Source organism: Eucalyptus grandis, chromosome 2, assembly GCF_016545825.1.
Source record: "Eucalyptus grandis isolate ANBG69807.140 chromosome 2, ASM1654582v1, whole genome shotgun sequence".
NCBI lineage: Eukaryota > Viridiplantae > Streptophyta > Magnoliopsida > Myrtales > Myrtaceae > Eucalyptus > Eucalyptus grandis.
Genome location: NC_052613.1, coordinates 41,675,218 through 41,699,617, shown reverse-complemented (window position 1 = coordinate 41,699,617; position 24,400 = coordinate 41,675,218). Strand labels below are relative to the sequence as shown.

The following is a 24,400-nucleotide window of genomic DNA, read 5'->3' as shown; positions in this document are numbered from 1 at the left end:
ATTAAATGCTAAAACGTGCTGTAATTAACAAAGGGAGAGACGATATAACCCAGCGGAGCGAGCAGCAAGTTCTGTCTCTAATCAAGGATGAAGAAAACGTGTGAAGATTCCATAGGTATCCGTATCAAACTTAAGTCAACTTTGATCTTTGCAAAAGAAGAAATAAATCCACGACCCATCGATTTCTTTTTCCTGTTGTCACTGTTTCTTTGTCCTCTTTCTGATTTGTCTAGTGATTGTGCAATAAAGAAAAACAGGCGCCAGCTTTTAAATGCGGATGAATCAGGTGCGTTGTCATCTTCTTGAAGTCCCGATATGTCTAAGGGGCCGCACAACCCAAGGTTCATTAAGCGCGTGCAACAAGCGAGGATCACAGGGAGGGGTCGGCTTTGTACTTCTGTGAACGATGAAAGCTGATGCTCGCTTCCCATTTTGCCAAAGTTTCCACTTTTTGGCATCTTCCTTCGCTCCTCCAATCTCGGAGTTGAGATGAAAAATGTCGTCCCGAATTCTTTCTGAGCTGATCTATGCCTTCTCAGTGAGATTCGGCTCTGCAAGTTCGTGACTTTCATCGTGTCGGGCTGTCAGCTTCTGAGAAAAGCAATACACTCGTGAGCTCTCTCTCTCTCTCTCTCTCTCTCCCTCCCATGCTTGACTACCAGACTGAGGATTTTGAAGTTTGATGTCAATCTGGGTCTTGAATTGATTGGCCTTGCCTCTTTTATAGCCCCGGTGTTTTTCTTGTCGAACTTTTTCTTACTGCAAATTGGTTTCTGAAGTTTCTTATGCAAGTTGTTGCTGTCCAAGCATCTGGGTTAGTTTTCAGTCTACGTGCAATTTGCTCTGTTTCCTTTCCTTTTGCTTTTTTTTTGGGTGGGGAGACAGCTAGAGCGATGGTAAACGCGTGATTCATTTCAGGCTTAAGGTTCTGCTCATTGCAAAGTTCAAGAAAGACCAAAAAGTTATCAACTTGTTGGAGTTCACACTCTAAAAGGGTATATAGGACGCACGTTTTGACTCACACTCTGTCACAGAAAGGCGTTCTGAGCCTCAAAAGGTTCAGCCTTCAAGTTGCTGCGTCTTTATTTTATTTCTTCACATGATTCATGGCTAGAGAAAGCCATACAAGGGCTCTTGACTCTTGTGGCTTCAAGGGCATCCCTAGTCACTTTCTTCTGATTTCACAAGTCGATAGATACTTGTAGAAAAGAAAAGGATGGTTCGTTGATCAGTACATAAATCAGTCTTTCTTGTGCGATAGATTTGCGTGATCAATTGCGGCTTTCACCAAGGGACAGAACCTGTACTCAAGCACTATGGGACATGACAATTCAAGATCTGTCAGGTTTGTCTCTTCCTAGTTCCTGAATCTATGCCAAATTCTTGCTTCTTTTTGGATTCTGAATACCATATTCAATCGATTTGCCATTTTAGTACATGGTCACTTCTCAAGTAGGTTCAATCTTCAATATCTGACATTCACTCTAAACCAACCAGATTTCAAGAGGATCATCATCTAGCAAGGCTCCCTACAGTAAAAGGCGATGGAATCGTTAAACTGAACTACAAGATTAATGAGAATAAGCTATATGAACCGAAAGCCACGCCTGAGAAAACAGGGAAGTCCATGAAAGCTAAAGTGCTGCTTAGGGTGTTTTCGGAGGATTATGAGAGAGTGAAGCGAAAAATATTGGATCCTCGAGGGCAAACCATTCACCGGTGGAACAAGATTTTCTTGGTGGCATGTTTAATTTCTCTGTTTGTGGACCCCTTCTTCTTTTATTTGCCTGTAGTTTCGAAGGAACAATGCATAGATATAGGGATACCGCTTGAAGTTGCCCTTACTATAGTAAGGTCAGTGGCCGATGTGTTTTACATGATTCAGATTTTCGTTCGGTTTCGTACGGCTTATGTCGCACCATCTTCCCGAGTCTTCGGGAGAGGTGAACTTGTTATCGACTCATCGAAGATCGCCTTGAAGTACTTTCGCAAGGACTTCTGGATCGATCTTATTGCTGCCCTACCACTTCCTCAGGTAAAAATCCGGAATTTCTAGTACAAGTCATCGTCTGGCATGCTGAAAACTTGCTTGCGCTCAATCGCTTACGGTTTTTTTTTTCCCTTCATTTTTATCAATGTTTCAGGTGCTGATATGGCTTGTTATCCCGAATCTCGATGGTTCAACAATGACTAACACCAAAAACGTCCTCCGTTTTATCATAATTTTTCAATATATCCCGAGACTCTTTCTTATATTCCCACTTTCATCACAAATCGTCAAGGCCGCTGGCGTCGTCACGGAGACAGCATGGGCCGGAGCAGCATATAATCTTATGCTTTACATGTTGGCAAGCCATGTAAGTACAGAAAAACAGAGAATCTCTAAGCAGTGTTTCCATATAATCTAGAGGTGATTCCATCTATAGCTAAATGGACGGTTTTGTATTTATTTGATCATTCATGATCTCTCTCTGACATCATTTACGTATCCCATTTCAATCAAGATTAATATTAACTCTGATAGTGTTCTTCTTCCTCTTATAAACAGGTTTTAGGAGCTTGTTGGTACCTGTTAGCAATAGAACGACAGGAGGCATGCTGGAGACGAGCATGCGACGATCAGAAGGCATCTTGTAAGTACAGTTTCTTCGATTGCCGCAGGGCAAATGATTTCAACAGGATTGCCTGGTACCAGTCAAGCAACCTCACCGGATTATGCGATCCCTCGAGTGGTTTTTATGAGTTTGGCATTTATGGCGATGGGGTGACATCAGAAGTAACTGTGTCTCCATTCTTCAACAAGTACTTTTACTGCCTTTGGTGGGGATTGAGGAATCTGAGGTAAGATAACAGGAGATTACTCTGTTTCTGGAGTTAGTTGTTCGTACCGATTTTCTTCTTTATATAGGTACAAGGTTTCGTGTTTGACTGTGATCAATGAACATGCTCTAACATTCTTGGCTTACTGGATACATCTGAAACTTTTCTCTAGATGCTTGATTATATCTGAAATTTAAACGCTATGGTTGGAAGCGACGGATAGATTTGCGGAGATGCGTCTCTTTCTCTTTCCATCTCCACATTTATTGAGCTGAATATCATTCTCGTTCGACTACTGTCTAGTTCAGATGATGATCTTTTGATTGCACTTGCAGTTCCTTGGGACAAAATCTCTCAACGAGCACATATGTCGGAGAAATTGTTTTCGCCATAGTCATTGCGACTCTAGGGCTGGTTCTCTTTGCATTGCTGATTGGAAATATGCAAGTAAGAATGGATGACTCACTATTTTTCTTCTGTCATTTCCTATATGTGTTTTTCAGTCCAAAAAAAATTTTAGCGACTAAACAAGAATTGAAAGCGATGCGTGATGCTTCGGTTTACCTAAACAGGTAATGTTAGAAACTAATGTGCTCATCTAACAGACATATCTCCAATCTACAACGGTCCGACTGGAAGAGTGGAGGATCAAGAGAACAGATGCAGAACAGTGGATGCATCACAGGCAACTACCTCAAGAGTTGAAGGAATCCGTTCGGAAACATGACCAGTTCAGGTGGATTGCCACTAGAGGCGTCGATGAGGAAACTATTCTGAAAGGCCTTCCCGTGGATCTCAGGAGAGACATCAAGCGTCATCTGTGCCTCGATCTAGTTCGACGTGTAAGTCTGAAACTATCACGTCTAGGAAACGTCATTGGTCATCTGTATGTGTTGTCCTATGGTTCCTAATTAAGTCGACATGACCACTTGAGCTTCGAGATGCCCCAACAACAAGAAATGGCTATTCTGATGTTAGTCAACTTAATCTGTGGGAAACTGATATCGATTTGGCTGCGGAATGCTGATGCTCATGTTTGAATTGATGATTTCGCTTGTTTCTTGCTGAATAAACAGGTTCCGTTATTTGATCAAATGGACGAAAGAATGCTGGATGCGATCTGCGAGAGGCTGAAACCCGCCTTGTGCACCGAAGGCACATTCCTAGTGCGTGAAGGTGACCCCGTCAATGAGATGCTCTTCATCATCCGAGGCCATCTCGACTCTTACACCACCAATGGCGGACGCACCGGTTTCTTCAATTCATGCCGCATCGGACCTGGCGACTTCTGCGGAGAGGAACTGCTCACGTGGGCCCTGGACCCGCGCCCGAGTGTGATTCTCCCGTCATCAACCCGGACAGCCAAATCTGTGTCCGAAGTCGAGGCATTTGCCCTCAGCGCAGAAGACTTGAAGTTCGTGGCATCACAGTTCCGGAGGCTGCACAGCAAGCAGCTGCGGCACAAGTTCAGGTTCTACTCGCATCATTGGCGGACATGGGCCGCTTGCTTCGTACAAGCTGCATGGCGCCGGTTCAAGAAGCGGAAAGAAGTCGCCGAGCTTAAGGCTCAAGAGAGCCTCACACAGGATGTTAAGGCTGCCGAAAAGGTCCCGACCAGCTCAGGACTGGCTTCATACGCGACTAGGATGGCCGCAAGCACGAGGATAGGCGGTGGGCATAGCCATCCTGGCTCAGACTCAAGTGCCATTGCATCGCTGCAGAAGCCGGCGGAGCCGGACTTCTCTGTCGATGACGATTGAGCAGAGAACGAATCAATGATGTATGTACAAGAAGTTAACAGAAAGGGATGACATATGGTGATTCTTTCATTGATTGGGAGGAAGATATAGGAGAAGAAATAGTTACATGTTAAGACAGACATATTGTAGCCTATGCATATTGTAGCTAAGACATTGAAGACAGCTTGTCCTTCATTTTATAAGTACAAGCAGGAGCTTCCGAGGCCAAATTCGCAGCAGTTATTATTTATGGTTGACGATGGTAAGAAATGTAAATGCTAATTCTGGGAAGATCGAAGTTGTCACATAACTAATGTGCTCCGTTTTAGATAGGAGGGGCGTAGGAAAATCACTAACACGGTTAGAAAATTATTTTTACTTAGGGTGTGTTTGTTTCGTGAAAAACGAAATGTTTTTTTTTAAATATTTTCTGGAAACCATTTTCTAGGAAAATGGTTAGTTTTCTTTTGTTTGATGATACGTGACTAAAAGTATTTTCTGATATTTGGATTGCATTTGAAAAATGATTGAATGACATTTGACTTAACAATTGACAATAGTGTGCCTCTTACTTCCAAATTAATTTGTTGAGTTCATATTACTTAATAAATGGATTTTTCTCGATCAGTTTAGTAAATCTAAAATTTGAACTTGCAAAATGAAAAGGAAACCTGAATTCATACACATTTATTTATTTTTATTTCTTTTGGAAAATGGACATGATTTCCAGTTACAAGAGCAAGTCAAAAGGAAAGGGAGGGGGTGAAGGAGAAGGAGAGAGGAGAGGAGGAGTTAGGGTTTACGTTCACAGGCAAAGAAAGAAAAGAGGAAACAAGAAAAAGAAAAGATGTAATAATAACAAATTCAAAATTTTTAATTAGAAATTCTTTTTAATAATAATTTTTTTATTAAGCAAGGATATTAAAATATTTTGGAAAACGTTTTCCGGTTCTTTGAAAGGGGAAATCGTTTTCCTAAATTTAAACTTTGGAAGGAAAACATTTTCCGTTGACTCATTTTCTTAAATGAATCAAACGCTGGAAAATGAGGAAAACGTTTTCCCGAAAATTATTTTTCGTAAAACAAACATACCCTTAGATTGTTTTATCATTTTAAATCAATCACATATCAAGATAAATTCAAGCCACTATGAACACATATGAGCAATGCAACGATGATATGAAACTTTTTGCTCCTCGTGAGTCAATAATTGATCTCTTGATCTAGAGTTCAAGCCTACATGAACTTGAAGTAGTAACGGTGAGTTACAAGTAAAACATGACTTAATCAACAGCTGAACTAAATCATAATAAATTTGCAAGTAGCACATGACTAAGTGCTACGAGCGCGCTTGCGTGTGTGTGAAAGAGAGAACCCAGAAAAAATTTAAAAAAAAATAAAAATAAAAAAATAAAAAAAAGGAAGTAAATTGCTTTTGAAAGAAAAGTACATTCAATCCAATCACATGGGATATGAGCAAAGCATTAGGAATTTAAAAGTAGGCCCTTCCTTTTGAGGTGGGGGACGTAACTTGGTTAGTTATTGAAGATGGGCGGGTCCCTTTCTTGGTGTTTTTTGACTAATGGCCTGTTATTTCTTAGTCCCTCAAGTGATTATTGAGAAGAAAGCATGTAGTTTAATCATCATCATCTCGCATTCAAAAGTAAAGCTCCCTCCACTTTGTTGAACGGAATATCAAAAAGGTCGTCGCGGTTCATAATTCCCTTCCCTATTGTACATTATTATATGCTAATCTTGAATCGAGAGTCTTCGCCGAGGTTAACTTTTGGAGCATCATGGTGATTATGTTGACCATTCAATTGCTCCATTAACAGCTTGATACGATCTGTCCATAAGTTCAAACCAATTAATTCCCAAGACAGCGACTCTCGAGGTCAAGAAGTGGTCCCCCACAACTCCATGCAATGTCTCAATTACGTGCATTATTCTGGCCAAAATTCGAATCCGACCATTAATTCCTAGACCCATATGACATGGATTCACATGCATGGGGTCGAGCTAATTTACTAAATATATCAATTTGCGTTTACACGTTTGCTTCCCCTGGAATTAAGCACTCTTGTGCCGTGATGATTGAGGTTTGATTGAGCGGGAGAGAAGCCTACATTCTCGATAGACAAATCAAAAGTCGGCAATCACTCGATCCCGTGCTCGTGGTTGAAATTGAATGGCTTTCTTGGCTATGCTTTATCTTCTTGATCGATATTGATCGCGACGGAATATGATTTTTGTGCTGAGACATACGATGGAAAGTGAAAAATCTAGTGGGGGCTTGGGATGATGAACGTGTTGCGGGAGCGATGCAAGTGGGAACATGGTTGGAAGGAGATTCATCCAGAGTCAAACAAAGCAACAGAGAGATTCCTCCACTACTTTTCTCGCAGCAGGGAAAGAGCTGAATTCTTGTTGGGGGGTGAAATTCCCACTTGACAACCTTCGACAAATCGCTTTCGACTGACGTCAAGAAAGCAGCGAAAAATTGCAGTGGCGAGCTGTTCTTGTTGCCCCACTGAAGAACGTTCCCATAAAGCCAACCTTTCAGACCAATGTGCTATCGCCATAAAAGTTGGAGAAAGAAGAATTGAAAAAAAAAAATCTCCGGGTGGTCACTGCAGACCTTTGCGTGAATAGAGATGCTCTGCCCACATTTATGGAGTGCAGAGTCTCATCGTTCTACGCCAACTCAACTTCATGGCTATTGGGGATCGAGTCATCCCGGTGTCAAAAGGGGATAAGCAAAGATGGGCGACCGCATTATAAATCTGCAGTGCCTGCCTCCTCCTTATCCAAAGAAAAGCGGTCTCGCCTTTAGAACGAAACGAGTATCTGGAAATCCTTCTTTGTCAAAAGGTGTCTTTGAAGCTCTTTCCGAAATGGTTTCAATAGCTCTTGATTGGAGGTGTTGTGCTGGAATCGTTTCAGACTCGAACGTCGGGGTTGGGTGGTATTTCAAACTAGTCGCTCGATCCTACTTTTGATTTGCGAAACGATTGAAGTGTTGAGTACTTTGCTCTCGATCTAATTAGTCTTAGAAATAGTATCAAATTGCGCATTTCTAGAAGATATGTGTACCTCATTGCTCAGTCAAGAGAATTTCAATAAGGAGAATTTTATGCCCTGAAACGAAAGTGAGGAAACAGAGAGCACATGAGGAGATGGCGGTGTGGTTTGGTCCAACCGAGAGTGAGAAATAAAGTATGGAGGGGAGTCTCCTGCGCATGCAAAGATTCCGCCGGCCATGGCGTGGGTGGTTGAGGCTTTGAGGGTGCAAGAAAATTGATAAAAGGGAGCCATTCATTCATCGTTTGTTCGACTAACATATTTGGAAATGTTAGATACCTTCTTAATGACTCGATTGACCACATCATAAAATCTTATTCCGAAAACATAAAAGAATACAATATCTATCTTATGTTATCAAATCAATGTCGTTCTCTCGATCATAATTGGTGTGGCACAGAACGAATATACCAAGTATTTTCGATAGGTATGCTAGACATGCATATTCTATCCTGCGGATATTTGTTCCTGCTAACTTCAAATCAAATAAATGGAGTCTGTGCTTTCATTGTTTCAACGTCCGGACATGGCTGGCAGGAGTTGATGAGAGGACAGCCCTAGAATCTGTGTCAAGGAATTCTCCTTGGAGCAGTGGAGCCCGCAAGAGATAAAACAAAAAGGTGGACCCTACATGCATGGCTTTGGGACTATGATTGAAGCTGCTAGCGCTAGGGTTGCGTTGATTTACATTGCCATAAAACGAGAAGAGCCATAGAGGAATCCTTCGTCCTTCGGTTTATATACAAACTCAGGTCCTCTCGTGTCAGTCTCAGCCCAAGAAAAAGAAAGGCCTTGTATATTTTCATAAACACCACAGAGAGAGAGAGAGAGAGAGAGAGAGAGAGAGAGATGGAGACGAAACAGTCATCAAAGTTCAAAAGCATATGTGTCTTCTGTGGGAGCAGCCAAGGGAAGAAGAGCAGCTACAAGGATGCTGCTATCGAGCTCGGCAAAGAACTGGTCTGCTTTCTTCTTCTTCTTCTTCTTCTTCTTCTTCTTCTTCTTCTTTTTCGCTTTAGCTATATACCCCTAATTCTCTTCGTTCGTTTTGGTCAGGCGAGTCCTTTACCCAAGAAAGTAAAATTGATATTGCAGTTCGGTCCATCAAAATGACGAGTAACGCCTAGTTGTTTTTCACTATTGAAGGTATCGAGGAATATTGATCTGGTGTATGGAGGAGGGAGCATCGGATTGATGGGTCTTGTCTCGCAAGTCGTCTACAACGGGGGCCGCCATGTCATCGGGTGAGTGATTCCATCATGGTCATCGGATGAAATAGTGCTAAAAAAAGAGAGCGAAATGATGAAGATAAGAGGGTTAAGTTCAGCGGTAATCAATTACGTGCTTGTTTTGCAGCGTCATTCCCAAAACTCTCATGCCTCCAGAGGTACGTATTTCTAGTATGCTTACCTTTGAGAAAGTACCTTATGCATCGCTTTAGTGTCGCCAACTTTCGAGTAATAACAGAGCCAATTACTGAATGAATCCCGACAAACTCGTAACCGGTAAACACGGAAGCCGAGTCCAATCACAAGTTAGGGGCCAAACGGGGGCCAGGAAGAAGCAAAAGAGCCTCTCTCTCTCTCTCTCTCTCTCTCTCTCTCTCTCTTCTTGCTGGAGCCTAGAGTGGGCTAGGTTGGTCTGAATGGCAGGAAACTTATCCCGTAATTTGTACGCTTGTACTGGTCCACGGCATTTGTCTGTCTCTGCTAGTTTTCACATGCCCTGGTTAGATTCCGTGGTGCAAAGTACTCTCACACCCTTGTATCTTCTTGGCACCGGCCCTTCACCCGTGTGAGCAAGTCCCCTCATCGCTTTTGTCAGTGTCACGGCTTGGGCTCCCACCCACATGAGTTTCGTATTCAGTTCGAGGCTCGAAATTCTTGCATGTACCCGGCGCACGCAAGCCGAATCCATCTCGGCTTTTACATGCATCGGGGGCGAATGCTAAACTTGCTCCGCACCACGCATTGAGGGGCTTTAATCTGCATAGTGGAAAAGCTGTTTGTTTGTGGTGTGGCAGATAACCGGAGAGACGGTGGGAGAAGTGAAGGCGGTCGCCGACATGCACGAGAGGAAGGCAGAGATGGCTCGACGTTCGGACGCCTTCATCGCCTTACCCGGTTGGTGCACCCTTTGATCCCCTCGAACGATGTTCATGTTCAGTAATGAATTCCATTCCATTCGAACCAAGATCCGGTCCCAATGACTTGACCAATTCGGGCTTTAGTTTCGACACTCGGCCCATGTTGAACCCAAATGGTCTGGTCTGAATCGGACCCGCAGGCCAATCCAACCCCACTCCTGAATTGGAGCCCCGATTAGAGGGACTGGTTCCCATTTCCAAAACCAGAGACCAGATTGAATGTCCTTGGAACTGGATTGACCGGTCCAGTTTGGTTCCCAAGCAGTTTAGTAGAATTAGTTGAGTTCAAAAGAGATAATGCCTCGAACTCTATAAGAGGTGAAAGAACCTAGAGAAAGGGAAAGACTAAAAGAGAAAAGTAGGCATGAGCGTGGTGCGAAAGGGAAAGATCAAAAGAGAAGAGGAGGTGTGTGTGAGACATTTTTAAAATAAGAACGAAAAAAAAAAAGAATAATCAGTCCAAGCGGTCCGGTTTCGTCCAATTCCTCCCCTGAGCTAAAAATCCTGGCCTCTTCGAGAATTGGACCCAACTGGCTAGTTCGAAGTCCGAGTGGTTCTTAGTTTGGTCAATCCGTCTTACTTACCCCTAAACTCTCCTAGCCAAAAGGGCAAAATATATATTACTCTTGAGATTTATTTATGGCATATAAATCTCCATCAATTAGTAATCTAAAACAAATTAATTTTTTGCGACGTCGATAAAATTGTATTTGACTTTTCACAAGGGGGTTATGGGACACTCGAAGAGCTTCTGGAGGTGATAACCTGGGCCCAACTCGGCATCCACGACAAACCGGTAATTCGTCTCTTCACTTCAGTAAATTTTTATTCTCCCTTGTGGATTTCTAAGCTGATCTTGATTTGAGAATTTTATCTTCTTGCGTTCCTATAATACTAAAAATAAATTTTGCAGGTGGGAATGTTGAATGTAGATGGGTACTACAACCCCTTGCTGCAATTCATCGACAAAGCAGTGGAGGAAGGTTTCATTAGGCCCAATGCACGCCACATCATTGTTACTGCCCCTAACGCCAAGGACTTAATCAAGAGGATGGAGGTAATTAAGAAATCCCATTAAAATTAACACTTAGATGTTAGCAGTATTTGCTATTTCATTGTTAGTTCACTTCCAATAAATTTTGCTCGATTCATATTAATTCAGCAAAAGAAAAATAAATCATTGAGAAAGAGAAAGGTAATCCGTCGAAAGATTTGTGATATGAATTCTGCAGGAGTATTATCCACGCCATGAAAGGGTGGCTCCGAAGCTAAGTTGGGAGATGGAGCAACTAACCTACTCTACAGCATGCGAAATCTCCAGATGAATGAGAAAGAAAAAGGAAGAAAATTGTTATAAAAAACAAACAAAAAATCCTTGTGAAGTAAGGAAATCAATAGGATGACTCGAGAATTGTGGAATTTTGTAACCTCATTATTTCTCTTGTAAATTAAAAGTTGGCCTCAGGACAATAGGCTGTAATTTAGACCATGCATTTATTTAGCAGTAAATTTTTCTAATCGCTCTAAGTAGGTATAGGGAAAGAATGTAACATTTTGCAGGACAACTGTCAATTGTTTCAATAGTTTAAATTATTGTCGTTGATGATTAGGGATGAGCAAAATTTATTTACCGATACCTCCACATTCAAAATTTAACTTCTTTTATTCATTGAACTTTCTCTTGTTGTCATCTTCCCAAGGCAAACCATCAAAAGGAAAGATAAGGGATTATTAATTAAACTTGTAGTGCGTCTCTTACGCCCATAACAATCATAACTTTTAGGTTTTAATTAAGTATGTGACATCTTGAAATTTCAGTCTTGTTTTCAATTAAATGATTCGGGCCTTTCATCGACACACCTATAGTGCTATTCTCTGAGCTGATCACTCATGAGATAATTATATGGGAAGTCTTTAAGAGATTTTAACGCAATAGACTTGAGAATTCGACTAGAAATCGACTACTCAACCGTGTTAGTCTACAAGGGTCATTACGACACAGTTAAAAATCGATCAGAGATTGAAGATATGTTAATTCGATCAAGATATGTGATTGAGTATGGGTGATTCTACCGAATTGCAAAAAATTCTCGTCGATCGGCATTAAACTAATTTTTCTGTCATTTTGGTACCCTGTGTCCGTAATTAAAACACCAATATTTTCACGACAACCGAGAGTCGCCAATGTGTGGAAGATGTACGTTGTGGCTTGAAAATAATCAATCACGGATCAATTGTACCAAAAATTTCTAAAAGCTACTCGGTAGGCTAGATTACGCTAAAATCACGTTATATTGAAATTAACCGCGAATTTGAATCCAATTTTAGAAATTAAAAGTTTTGTTATGTTATGAGTCATTTTAGGAACGTCGACTCATCATTTGAAAATTTTTCTGCAAACTAATATTTTTTGCAAAAATTCAAAATAGGGTCGTTTTTGTCCAAATGGGACCGTTTTTGATCAAGTTTTTGGGATGCAAGTTAGTTCTATTAGCGAGGAAAAATGTTGATTTGATTATGGATATCTTGGTGGAATTTATGGCCGTCAAATTGAGTCCATTTGAGGAGAATTAGAAGGGGGAATTTGATGAAATTGGAGGATTGCTCAAATTCGTAGCCCCCATGGTGTGCAACCTTTGGACCACTTCCGAGACTTCTTAAGAAAGCTTTGTAATTGCAAAATTGCTAAGGAAGACATCAATGGTGGTGGGACCTCTTCAAGGGGGACAAATGGGGGTGAGATTGAAGCTTAGAGGGACCCTCCAAGGCAGGTGTCCCTTTCTTCTTCTCCAACTGGTTGTTTCCCCCATTTCCAGATCATAGTAGCTTTGAAAGTTGCAAGAAAATCGAGTAGTACACCCCCCCTCACCGTCGACTGCCACCTGGAGCCGTCGAGCACCCGTCGCTGCCATCGCAAGCCCCCGCGTGAGCCACGCCAGTCCCGTGTGCAGTTCTGCATCCAACCCGTCCCTCGAGCCTATCTGGCCACCGTCGCAAGCCGTTCTCGCCACTTGAACTGCCATACGTCACCGTTCGCCTCTGCTCGATCGGCTGCAGTCCATTCGCCTGTCCCTTGTCGTTTCCAGCCCAGCCAGCCTTCATCTAGCCTCCCTCGGCCCACCAACCAGAACCGAAGTTCAGCAAGAAATCTTGGGCTTCGAGGCCCGCTTTTGACTGCTTCCGGATCTTGCTTCATGCTGCCACTTCGGAGTTTGTCACTCATCTCTACCTCGCCGTCCTCGTGGACTCATCGGATTTCAAAACCGGTGAGTTTACTCACTAACTCTACTTAGGGAGTTAATTATGCTTAAGATTGATTAGTTTAGGCTAATTATGTATTATGTGGTTAGTTAGAACATATTAGTGATTTAATTATTCGTTTATACATGTTAGGTGGTTAGATCGGTTTAATTAGCAACTAGATATGTTGTATTATTTATTTAAATAGGTTCGAAAATTTTTCGGGTTCGCTTTTGTATTTAATTAGGCTTTTCCGACCTAAGTTTGTATTTTTGGCATTTATTTAATTAATTTTGGTAATTATTTAATTATTTATTATTTTTTGAAAATTATACTAAGATAGCTGGAGACCGAAATTTCGTGCTGATTACAATGGTGTATTTAGTTTCTTCATCTTAATGCTAATTTGTGTTATTTGAATGATGTTTGTAATTTTGGGAATTTATTCTAAAATTGGGTAATTTTGGTATTTAATTAGGAATTATTGGGTGTTAGTTTACAACGCCAAAAATATTATTATGGACAATATTAAATGGTGGAATTTAAAAAAAAATAGAAATTATGGTATTTTAGCTAATGCCGACTGTGTACCTACACATGATTATTTTATCGGATATAATAGATATTAAGTATTGTATAGCTTTGGTGAGCATATTAAGTACCACACAGCTTTGGTGAGCATTATTAGTACACTATATCGGCCCGTGGGCCTTGATATATCAGTTTAGGGTGAGCAATATACTCTATCAGCTTTTGGTGAGTTATACTATCTATCTTCAGTTTAGGGTGAGCAAATCTTGATGTGATCAAATTTTATAGATATTATTGAATGAGTTGACAGAGAGATGGTATTGGTGGTATGGGATTGATTGGATCGATTGATCGATGATTTGATTGGATTTGATAATTTGATTTAAATTGAAGTGATTCGTTGAATATATGAATTATACTGATTTGCATAAAGGAATTGAGGTGTGCATAGGTAACCTTTAGGCGTATTTCCTTCATAGTCAAAGTTTAGGGAGTGAACTTGTTGAGACGTCGTCTCACCCGTTGTGAGATAACATTTACAAGTGCTTAGATGGTTGTACCTCCTGAGCGTTTTGGCCAGCCGAAGAAGGTCACCGAACAACACTCTTAGATTCCCTTCCCTAGGAGCCAAGGAGGAGATGTTGGGGGATATTATTATTGCTGAACGAGAACGGGAAATCCCATATATGACCCGATATATCTAACAAGTCGCACTATACGTCAACCCAAGAGGCATCTTCCTCTCCAGGACTTCGAAATGGTACTTTTGGAAGCTATGAGGCGCAATAGTTGACTGGACATCTAGGGTAAAGCACTATTTCGAGTTTACGAACTCGTGAGATCCACTGTTTGGGTTGATACGAGTTTATCCCAGAAAGTGCCCCATCAATTCAAATTGTAGTATCATTACAGGCGGGATGGACCCAGAGAATGCTCCATTCCGAAGTCTAAGATCCCTAGGTCGATGCTGAAGATCGCTTTTGGTAAGAGTACAGCTAACCCTCAAGTGGTTCAGTGGTAGATCCGAATCTTTCAGATCCAGAGTGTCCAGAGTATTCAGTTGAAGACTCGAATGCTTAGAGGATTTGTAGCCCTCTACCCCTTTTGTAGGCTTTTTATATATATTGGCTAGTATTGTATATGACTTAGTCTGATATATATATAAGCATGTTGTGGTTTGAAAAATTTGTGGCCCTGCTTCTCTATCCCATCTTTTTGTTGTCTGATGATTTATTTATTCGCTTCCGCATGTGCATTAAAATAAATGGGTCGATAACACGTCTTGGGACATCGCAATTTAATTGACCACCGAGGGATGGGTACCCACCCGGAGGATCGAGGCGTGACAAAGTAAACATGCAATTTTAAATTTATCTAGGAACCGCCACTAATCTATTATGAGTTGACTAGAAACCCAATTAAAATGCGGGAGAACTTTTGTAAACTATATATTTCATGGATACGAGATTTTGTTACACTAGATATATTTAACGCATTTTTGTATCTTTTCTCTTTTTTACAAAAATATTTTACAAGCAATCATAGTCAAATTTAATCATAATCTACTAACATGCGATAGTGATCATTTGTTACCCAATTAAAATGGAGTTTTTATTTAACACTCAATAATTAAAGCAACAAATAAATTGTTAGAAAAATGGTAAGAACATCATAAGAAAAACTCCATTATGTCAAATTCATCAAGTGTTCTACAAATTAGTAACTAAAAACCAAACAATATATGCACGCCTTAAACATGATTTCTAAAGGCTATGCCTATTAATTCTTTTTTAGGGTTTTTCTTGTTTAAAAAATGGGCATCTCTTAAATTAAATATAAGGGAAAGTTCCAAATAAGGGCTTGAGTATCCTCACTTTCTCAAATATAAGCATAAAATGAAACTTATTTCAAATAAGAGCTTAAAATATTATCATTTTCTCAAATAAAGGCACGGAGTTGTTATAGCTATTTCAAATAAAGACCTAACCTCGCTGACCAGGAAAATATTATGATCTATTAGAGGTATTTTTGTCCAAACAAATTTTAATTAAATTAGATTAAAATAAAAAAAAAAAGAAAATTTATTTAAGGAAAAAAAAAAACACGAGAGCCCTCTCGGCAATGGGGCTGCAGCGATGGTTGGCAAGGGTTGTCGACCCCCGCTCGAATGCTGGCAACCACAAGCGGGAGGGAGCCCTTCTTTGTGGGTTTCTTCTTCTTTTATGTTTTATTTTTTTAAGTTTATTTTTATGAAAAAAATGAAAAAAAAATGAAAGAAGTAATTACTCTTCACTAGCCAGTGAGTTTAGACCTTTCTTTGAGATGAAGATAATCACTTCAAACCCTTATTTGAAATAAGGTGTACTTGAGATCATTATTTGAAAATATGAGAAAACTTCAAACCCTTATTTAAAAAAATTTCTACTTCAGGCATTTATTTGAGAAAATGAGAACATTTTATACTATTGTTTGAAATGTTCTCTAAATACTATGACTATGTGAGTTTAATCTACCATTCATTAATGGACTGTATATAATTTTAAATGAAATGCAAGCTCCATTAATAACTTAAATATAATAATAAATTAGGATTAATCATAAATTAGCCCTATTATTTAAACTCTATGGGAGATTTTCGTATTTTCCTTTCTTTTTTTTCTTTTAAAAAAAAAATAGAAACAAGAGACTAAACTCTAGGACACTAACATGACCTAACAATGCAATCCAATTATATTTGGTATTTTCTTTTTATGATTTGAAATGGGAAACACCCTAAATTGACTTTGACCAACAAGGAAATAATGTATATTAAATCCTAATTATGAACTAAATGAAGCTTACGCTTTTCCTAAATTAATAAAAGATTCCTAATGCACTTAAGATATGAATTTCTAAGTTAGGAAACAGGCAAGAATGTAATCTAAACTAAATGCGATGCATCTTTTTTATATTAATTTTATAATATGCACATGCCCAATCTAATGATGTATGAAATCTACACCCCACATAATAGATTATATTAAATATTTTTATTTTTAAATAAAGAAACAAACTTAATTGAGGGTTCAATCTTTAGTCCAAAGGACCATATCCCCAATTATATATATTAATATCACGAATAACTCCAGACTAGTACACATGTGACAAATTTATCCTAAACTAATTTTTTTACCATCAGAAACCCCAAATTGGTACATTTGCAATAAATTTACTCTCTATTATTTTCCATTAAATTGGATTAATATCACAAGGAATCATGGACTAGTACACGTGACCATTAATTTGTAGTTTTTCATGATATTAATCAAATTTAACGGAAACTAACGGATGATAATTTTGTCACAAGTGTATTAGTTTGGAGTTTTTCATAATATTAACACTATATATAATGACTCAAATAAGGAAACTGCTTATTTGATAAAACCTAAGTAAATCAAGTCAAATTGAGTTAGAATCAAATAATTCTAACTACAAAATTAAGTATTCAGACTGATTACACCTATGAAGAATTTACCCTAAAGTAATTAACCCCAAGTTGGTATATTTGTAAAAATTTACCCTCTATTAATTTTCGTTAAATTGAATTAATATCATAAGAAACCACAAATTGATATACCTATGACAAACGAAAACTGATACACTCATTAACCATCACGTGTTATCAAACTGATCAATTTGATAGTAAAATTTAACAGAAATTAACGAAATGTAAATTTGTTATAGGTGTACAAATTCGGGAATTTTTGTCATCAAAAAATTACTTTAGGGTAAATTTATTATGAATATACCAGTTTATAAATTTTTGTAGTTTAACCCTATACATAATGATTCAAACAAGGAAATTGTTTATTCGATAACATCTAAGTAAATCATGTCAAATCGAGTTAGAATCAAATCATTTCAAACTAGGAAATTAATATTCAATCGATTATAGTTCTGGAAACTACTTTGATAGGAACTTTGACTCCAATTACGATTGGCAGCATGGAGGATCACAACTGCGATCGGCTAGGGTTGGCCACGGCGAAGGCCTGGCACGATGTAGATACAACAACGTTGTCAGTATCAGGCGCCATCGACTTTGAACTTTTCTTTCTTACATGCTGTCTCTAATGTCGTGGACCTTTCTCTATTGTATGCCAACCTCCTCTAATGTCCAACCTCAGGCTTTTCTAGACTTAGGATTAGGGTTTTCTCAAGGAACAAATCAACGCATCATTTTCCTACTTTAGACAAAAGAAATATATTGACTCCCTCACCTTAGGAAATTAAGATGTCACCTTCTAATTATCCCCATATAATTAAAATCGCCAAAGATGATATCTTCATTTCCTCCAAGTTGAATTAGATAATGCAATCTCTCCTACTTCGGCATACCCGTGTGCTAAGCACGTGCAATTTTTGGTCATATGGGGTACTCAATTGGCTTGATCAAATTAATGATCCTGTGGGCTTAGTTTAATTAAGCACATGGCCTCCCCTACTCAAACTCATTTAACGCCAGTCTAATTTAAATGCAATTATTAATATTATTCTTGTTCGGGGGTAGGGGTTGAGGCCAATTCCTAATTTTCTATGTAATATATGGGGTCAGCAAAATTTAATTGTCAACATGTCTTAACAATCTGCATTAGGAAATGGTAGAAAAACATAATGTCCGTGCTGGTATTTATAGCAAAATTATTCACAATTTTTCATAGGCTCGGCACCTTCCCCGTGTAAACCTTCGCAAGTCAAATTTAAGCCATCATCTTTAAGTAAAGTGTTAATTGTTAACTTAGAATCTCCATAACATCAAGTTGGTGTACGATTTCTTTGATATTGTAGCTGCGGTATTTTCAATTTATAGCTCGAACTGGCCCACCGAATTTGCATGACAAATGGCACACACGTGGCCCAAAAATCTGATGCTGGAAAAAAAAGTTGTCATCCCAAGATAAATCGGAACAAAACGTAAAAACAATTGTGTCTCATCTTTAGAGAATTACTTGTTACCAACCGACATCGGACATTCCCGATCTCACGTAAAAAAATTCATGTTACTATCGAACGGGTTGACCTGGAATTAGAAGGATTCGTTTGAACTTTAGATGCACCGTCCCCGTCTATATAAAAACAATAATTTCGTACTTTGATTTATTTTCTCAATTAAGACGGATCCGTTAATTTCATAGGCTTGGCAAACCCTAAGAACCAAGGACAAAAAAAACGCTTTGATTATATTTGACCCTTTATTTTAATAATTGTCTCGAAACAAGTGGTTCACGGTACGGCACATCCTAGGTTATCAACTCGAGAGACTCCGACGCACATAAGAATCGAAGTCATAGAAAAACCATGTGAAAATGCCTCGACAGCGCATAATTAGGCATCACTCCACTTGTGGGTTTTCTAGACATGAGAATCCAACCCATTTCCAGAGAGACTCCAGAATTCGGATACAAATGCATTTCAAAATAAGGAGGTTGTCCTGTGCGGAGTAAATGGGGCCACATGCTGATCTTCTCCCTCTAGACTTCTTTTATCTGAGTTGACATTGTCTAGTCCTAATGTTAGAAAATTCTTTTGGATGTTCTTTTGGGTGCAAAGGGAAAAAGAGGATGTCCGGCGCCTAACGAATCAGAAATTACCAAATGAGTTCGTTCCTACAGGAGGGACAATCGGAGATGGCAAGAGGGTCCCTTTGATCACCTACAGAAATTCCATGGTTTCCCTTAATCTGTGTGCTGTAGCTCAAATTCGCATTCAATCCCGTCTCCGACAGAAGTTTGGCGAGACAGGGGTTCTTACCTAGACGGATCCAGGCTCCCGGGCCATCACATTCGCGGCCGCGACCATCTATATCGCAAGAGAAGCTTTTGGACCGAATCTCCCGTTTTGCATCACGGATAAGAGACCTCCTGCTGCCATCACCGATGAGGAAATTCCCATGCAATCATCCTTTCTCTTCGTGGGCTCGTGTTCGTTGTATCATCGTTCAAAAGTCAAAGAGGAGTCCACAAAGAAACGGACAGTTTTTGGATTGCTCGCGATACTTAGTCACGGTGGTTCGGCTTTTTCTACTTAAAACTCCACGTTCAATGATAATCCAAGACTAAACCTAGCGAGTCTTTTACGACCAGGTGTAAGTTTTGGACATGAACATGGATGGACAAATGAAAGTGGAATCCAGCGTTTGGCGCGCTCGTTGAAATAAACTAAGAAAACAGTACTTCTACCTTAAAAATATTTAAAATGGCGAAAGAAGACTGTTACAAAAAAAGAAATGTAGAAGGAGAACTTCAAGGAATCGGGCTCGAGACTTTTGAACTAGAAATCACGTCACCGTTAATTTGTTCTAGCTAGAGGATGGCCTGCTTTCTTTTTCTTTTTTTTTTTCTATAAAATGGGGTATTAGAAACTTTTTGAGTTAGATGCTTTTTAGGAGTGCCGACATTCAAGCCATCTTGTACAAGTGTACTCAAGTAAGATTTGAGCCACGGGATGGAAGATGTAGCCCTCGATGTTACTCTGAGTAGGGAGAGACTATAATTCAATCACGTGATGTGTAGTATCCGAAAAGAGCATAAGATAATATAGAGAACTCTTTCAAAAGCCTATCTGAATCCGTAAATTTTAAGTTAAGAGCTACGTAGATCACACGATACATTTTTCATATTTCCAAATTAGGTCATCGCATGACTAAATGTTCTTCATTTTTGCACCAAGCGATGTATTCTTTGATCAAGAACTGTACCACAGCTCTTGAAATGCGCTAATCAAGCCCGTGGTGCTACACCGATCCATTGTATTCAATTCCTCTTCTTCTACTTCTTCATCTTTTTCTTTGCTTGTTAGGTCTGGCTTGCTGGGTTCCACGAGATCTGCAGCGAGTCAAATTCTGCCATCTAGCCTCAAGTCAATGAGGGCCGACGCGGTGCGCTTCGGGCAATTTAGAAATTGAAAATTTGGTTCTTCTTTGGGGACGAAAACGGGTTGACTTTTGCTTCTGGGGCATAGAGTTTTGACCTACGGATGATTCTATTTCGTTACAAAAAAAAAAAAAAATGGAAAATGAAGTCGCGAAAAAAAATAAATTGAAAAAAGTGAAAAGCCCACGGGAGAGAGGCGCTCCTCCGGAACCGCCGCTGGCGACATTGAGGAGATCTCGGCGATTCTGCCTGGGGGACCCACTTGAGACGAGACGGGCAGGGGCACGTGCGCGGGGAATGCATGGCACGTGACGTCTCCTCGAGGCCTTTAATGCTGAGTGTTATGGCACCTCGACAAGTTAAAAATTGATGAGATTCGCGATCGATATTTTAGAATGTCGAAGTTAAAAATTGATGAGATTTGGATTGATATTTTATAATGGAATTAAACAAATATTTTTTAGGAGAATAGTAGATAACTCACCGTCCTATCCAGTGATTGATGTGAAAGAAATTTCACACCCCTTCTTAATTCCTGAAGGGCAATTCTTATTGCCGGGTGAATGTTAAAGGCCTTGAGGCTCGAAACCATTTGGAAAGCTCTTTGCCTTTCTGATCCGCACCCAACTATTGTGAATACCTAATGACTGATCGGATTCTAAGTGTACGTCGACCTCTTTTATGCTTACTCGTTTTAAATTCTCTAAGTGCGGAAAATTGATTTGATCGATGTGAGGAACTCGACAATTGCAACATTATCAAAGCCATATGCATCCCATCACCATATTATACACGTAGGGCATAGTTTATTATCCTCATTGTCTTTTCCAAGATAATTACAAAAAATATTATAAATCTATTATATTTATATCAATTCAATCATTAACCTTTCAATTTGACAAATTTAAACATAAATATTTTGACAATTTGCTAATTTAGCTCATCCAGCTAATTTTTGCTGAAAAATCGTTGACGTGAATGCTAATTGTCCTATATAACATAGTAGACGCTAGACCAATGTTAACGTGGACAATTTTTGGGATTTTTATTTATTTTTGTAGTTTTTTTCTTTTTCCTCTACTAGTCATTGGGCCTCTACAATGGCTAGCGATACCACAAGAGAGGCTTGCCCACGTTGACCTTGCTAGCTTCAAGCAAGGCTTGAAAGTGGTTGCCCCTCACTTGCCTCGGGTGACCTCACCAAAAATTGATGATGGTCGCCTACACCAATTTCAAGCAAGGTCACCCCTTGCCAGATCTTGGCGAGGTGACCCTACTAGCCTCAGCCAACCTCGCCCCTATGAGGGCAAGCTTCACTTGATGGGCGAGGTTGGCCCTCACTAACACTCATCTATGGTTGGTCGCCGACTATCATGGAGGCTTAGCGACTGACGAAGGAAAAAGAAAAGAATATAAAAAATTCAAGAAAAATTAAAATGATAAAAATTGTTTACATTAGTGCTGATTGTGTTGCGTAGAATGACCAGCCCACGTCAGTGATTTCAAGCTAAAATTATCTAGATAAACTAAATTGATAAACTGTCAGATTGTTTAGAGCCGAATCGATAACATGCAATAGATTTGAAACTTTTTTATTTTGTTGTAACTTTCCCCTTTTCTCCTTTTCCCACCAACGAAGTAAAGGGCCCTGTTTACTTTCTTAATTTTCAAGAATTAATTGACACTTATCTTGGATTCTAATTTGTCCTGATACGTTGTAAACTTCGCAAATCTCTCCATATTACAACGGTGATTAACCAATGATCATTAGGAGAATGAGAGAAGTCTTAGTCGACATGCTAACAAATGGGCAACAAAAGTTCAAAACCCTTTAATTAAGCAACGTATGAAATAAGTCAACGCCAAAGCACTATCCTCTCTCAACGACAGTGCTTCTTAGTAAAACTTCCAACATTTGGTCGAAGTCAACGAAAGGCGAGGGCTTATTGTCTTTTCTTTCTCGAACACATTCCAACTACTAATTAAGTTGATTTGAGAGAGAGAGAGAGAGAGAGAGAGAGAGAGAGAGAGAGAGAGAGAGCACAAAAGTATAAAGCGAGCTCAACATGGAGATATTAATTAAAGAAAATTAGTTGATTGCTTCTTCTCATTGATTCGAAATGGACCCAGAAAATTAACTCAAGGAGTCACTTTATTTGATGATGTTACTATATAAGGCACAAAAAGTATCCAAGGAATGAAACCTATGATATCTTTAGAAGTTGGGTCGCTTAGATTTAATGCCCGCTAAAACGTGACAATTGTGCATGCCATTATAGGTAGATCTCTCTTCACATGTGCGGCACATAGAATTACAGGGGTATCTTTAAGGCGTTGAAAGAAAGACCGTAGGCTAGGCCATAGCCATTTCTGTGGAGATATACATGCACATTGACATTTTACTTCTATATCGACTCCAACTCATCAAGAAAGAATTATAGATATGCTCACATGGCTATTGACCATAAAGTCAATAAGCTGAATTTTGAAGAGGTGTGATTAAGCAAGAAATCAATTTAAGAGTCATACACATCGACAGTCGAATTGAAGCATGTAGTATTTGGAGAAAAACAATTAAAGACACGAGTTGGTAAATAAATTGTCTGGCTCATACGGTTTTAATGAAATAAGAAGGTGCTGATGAGTGCAAGTTCATATGAATCTCCACATGAGTTCACATGGTTCTAGAACGTACCGCCCGTTTTTAGGTTCACCCATCATTTAAGAATTCTTCTAATCAATTATGTGTTGGGGAAAATATTTATGATATTCCACAATTTCACACCTAACAAAGGTTGTGTAGGGTACATTTCTTTTGTGTAAAATGAATGGTTTGGAAAATATTTTCTTAAAAATAATTTATATCATTTATAAAAATGATAAAAATATATATATTTTTATCATTCTTGAAAAGGAAAAATGCAAAAAAGGTCCTAGACCTTTTGTCTTTATGTTGATTTGGGCATAAACCTTTTTTTAGTGCCGATTTAGTCCTAAACATTTTTATGTTGTGCCAATTCAGTCATTTTCGGTCAATTTTGGCTAGATTTTGTTAACTAGAGGCTAATGGTGACATAACCCGATCGGTGTTGATGTGGACAACTTTTAATAATATTTTAATTTTTTTAATTTTTTGATTTTTTTTCTCTTTTTGATTTTTATTTTTTTCTTCCCTCTTCTTCCTCCAGCCAGTCACCAAACCTTGGCGACCAACCAGAGGTGACGGCCAATGAGGTCGAGGTCGACCTCGCCGACCACCTCGACAGTGGCCGTGAGGGTAGCCTCACCGCGTAGGCCTCGAGGGCCGGCGAGGGCAAGCCCCGCCAGCTCGACATGAGGCCAGCTCTCCCCGCTCCATTCCCCAATTCTAATCTCGCCCTAGAAATTTCCTCCCTTCGCTCGTCATTGTCATCTCTAGGGTTTTACAGAGCTTGGGGGTGTCCTCGGTCACGCGGCTCGGCCCCAGATTTTCGCTTGGTTTCCCCCGCGGCAGCGATCCATCGAGTGAGTTTCAACCCTCGTCAGATCTGGCGAGGACGATCCGTCGAGCAAGGCTTGACCCTCGCCAGATTCAGCGAGGGCGAGTCTTGTCGCCCAGGCCTCGACCTTGCTGGCTGTCGCCTTTGGCCGGTTGTTGAGGTCCGGCGACTGGTTGGAGAAAGAAGAAGGAAGAAAAAAAAATTAAAAAAAATTAAAAAAAATTAAAAAATTATTAAAAGTTGGCTGGCTCCAGTCAGCAAAATCCAACCAAAATTGGCCAGAAAAGACTGAATTGGCACAACGTAAAAATGTTTAGGACTAAATCAGCACCAAAAAAATGTTTAAGACTAAATCGGCACAAAAACAAAAGGTTTATGACTTTTTTGGCACTTTTCCTTTCTTGAAAATGTTAATGGAAACATTTTGCATCAATTAATTCAAGTGATATAAGT

At 39.5% G+C, this 24,400-nt stretch overlaps 2 protein-coding genes across 2 annotated transcripts; both read left to right on the top strand.

The window, feature by feature from the left end:
- The first annotated feature begins 333 nt into the window (after positions 1-333).
- Positions 334-4,789, top strand: LOC104432889 (protein CNGC15b). The gene is made up of 8 exons (XM_010045464.2): positions 334-611; positions 1,262-1,345; positions 1,498-2,035; positions 2,145-2,357; positions 2,549-2,841; positions 3,156-3,267; positions 3,426-3,662; positions 3,897-4,789. Exons 2-8 carry the CDS (start codon positions 1,317-1,319, stop codon positions 4,578-4,580), a joined length of 2,106 nt encoding a protein of 701 aa, XP_010043766.2. The 5' UTR covers positions 334-611; positions 1,262-1,316; the 3' UTR covers positions 4,581-4,789.
- Positions 4,790-8,360: 3,571 nt separating this feature from the next.
- On the top strand, positions 8,361-11,395 carry LOC104432888 (cytokinin riboside 5'-monophosphate phosphoribohydrolase LOG1). Its single transcript, XM_010045462.3, has 7 exons — positions 8,361-8,600; positions 8,787-8,884; positions 8,997-9,027; positions 9,664-9,763; positions 10,512-10,582; positions 10,700-10,843; positions 11,019-11,395. Exons 1-7 carry the CDS (start codon positions 8,490-8,492, stop codon positions 11,109-11,111), a joined length of 648 nt encoding a protein of 215 aa, XP_010043764.1. The 5' UTR covers positions 8,361-8,489; the 3' UTR covers positions 11,112-11,395.
- The last annotated feature ends 13,005 nt before the right edge of the window (positions 11,396-24,400 follow it).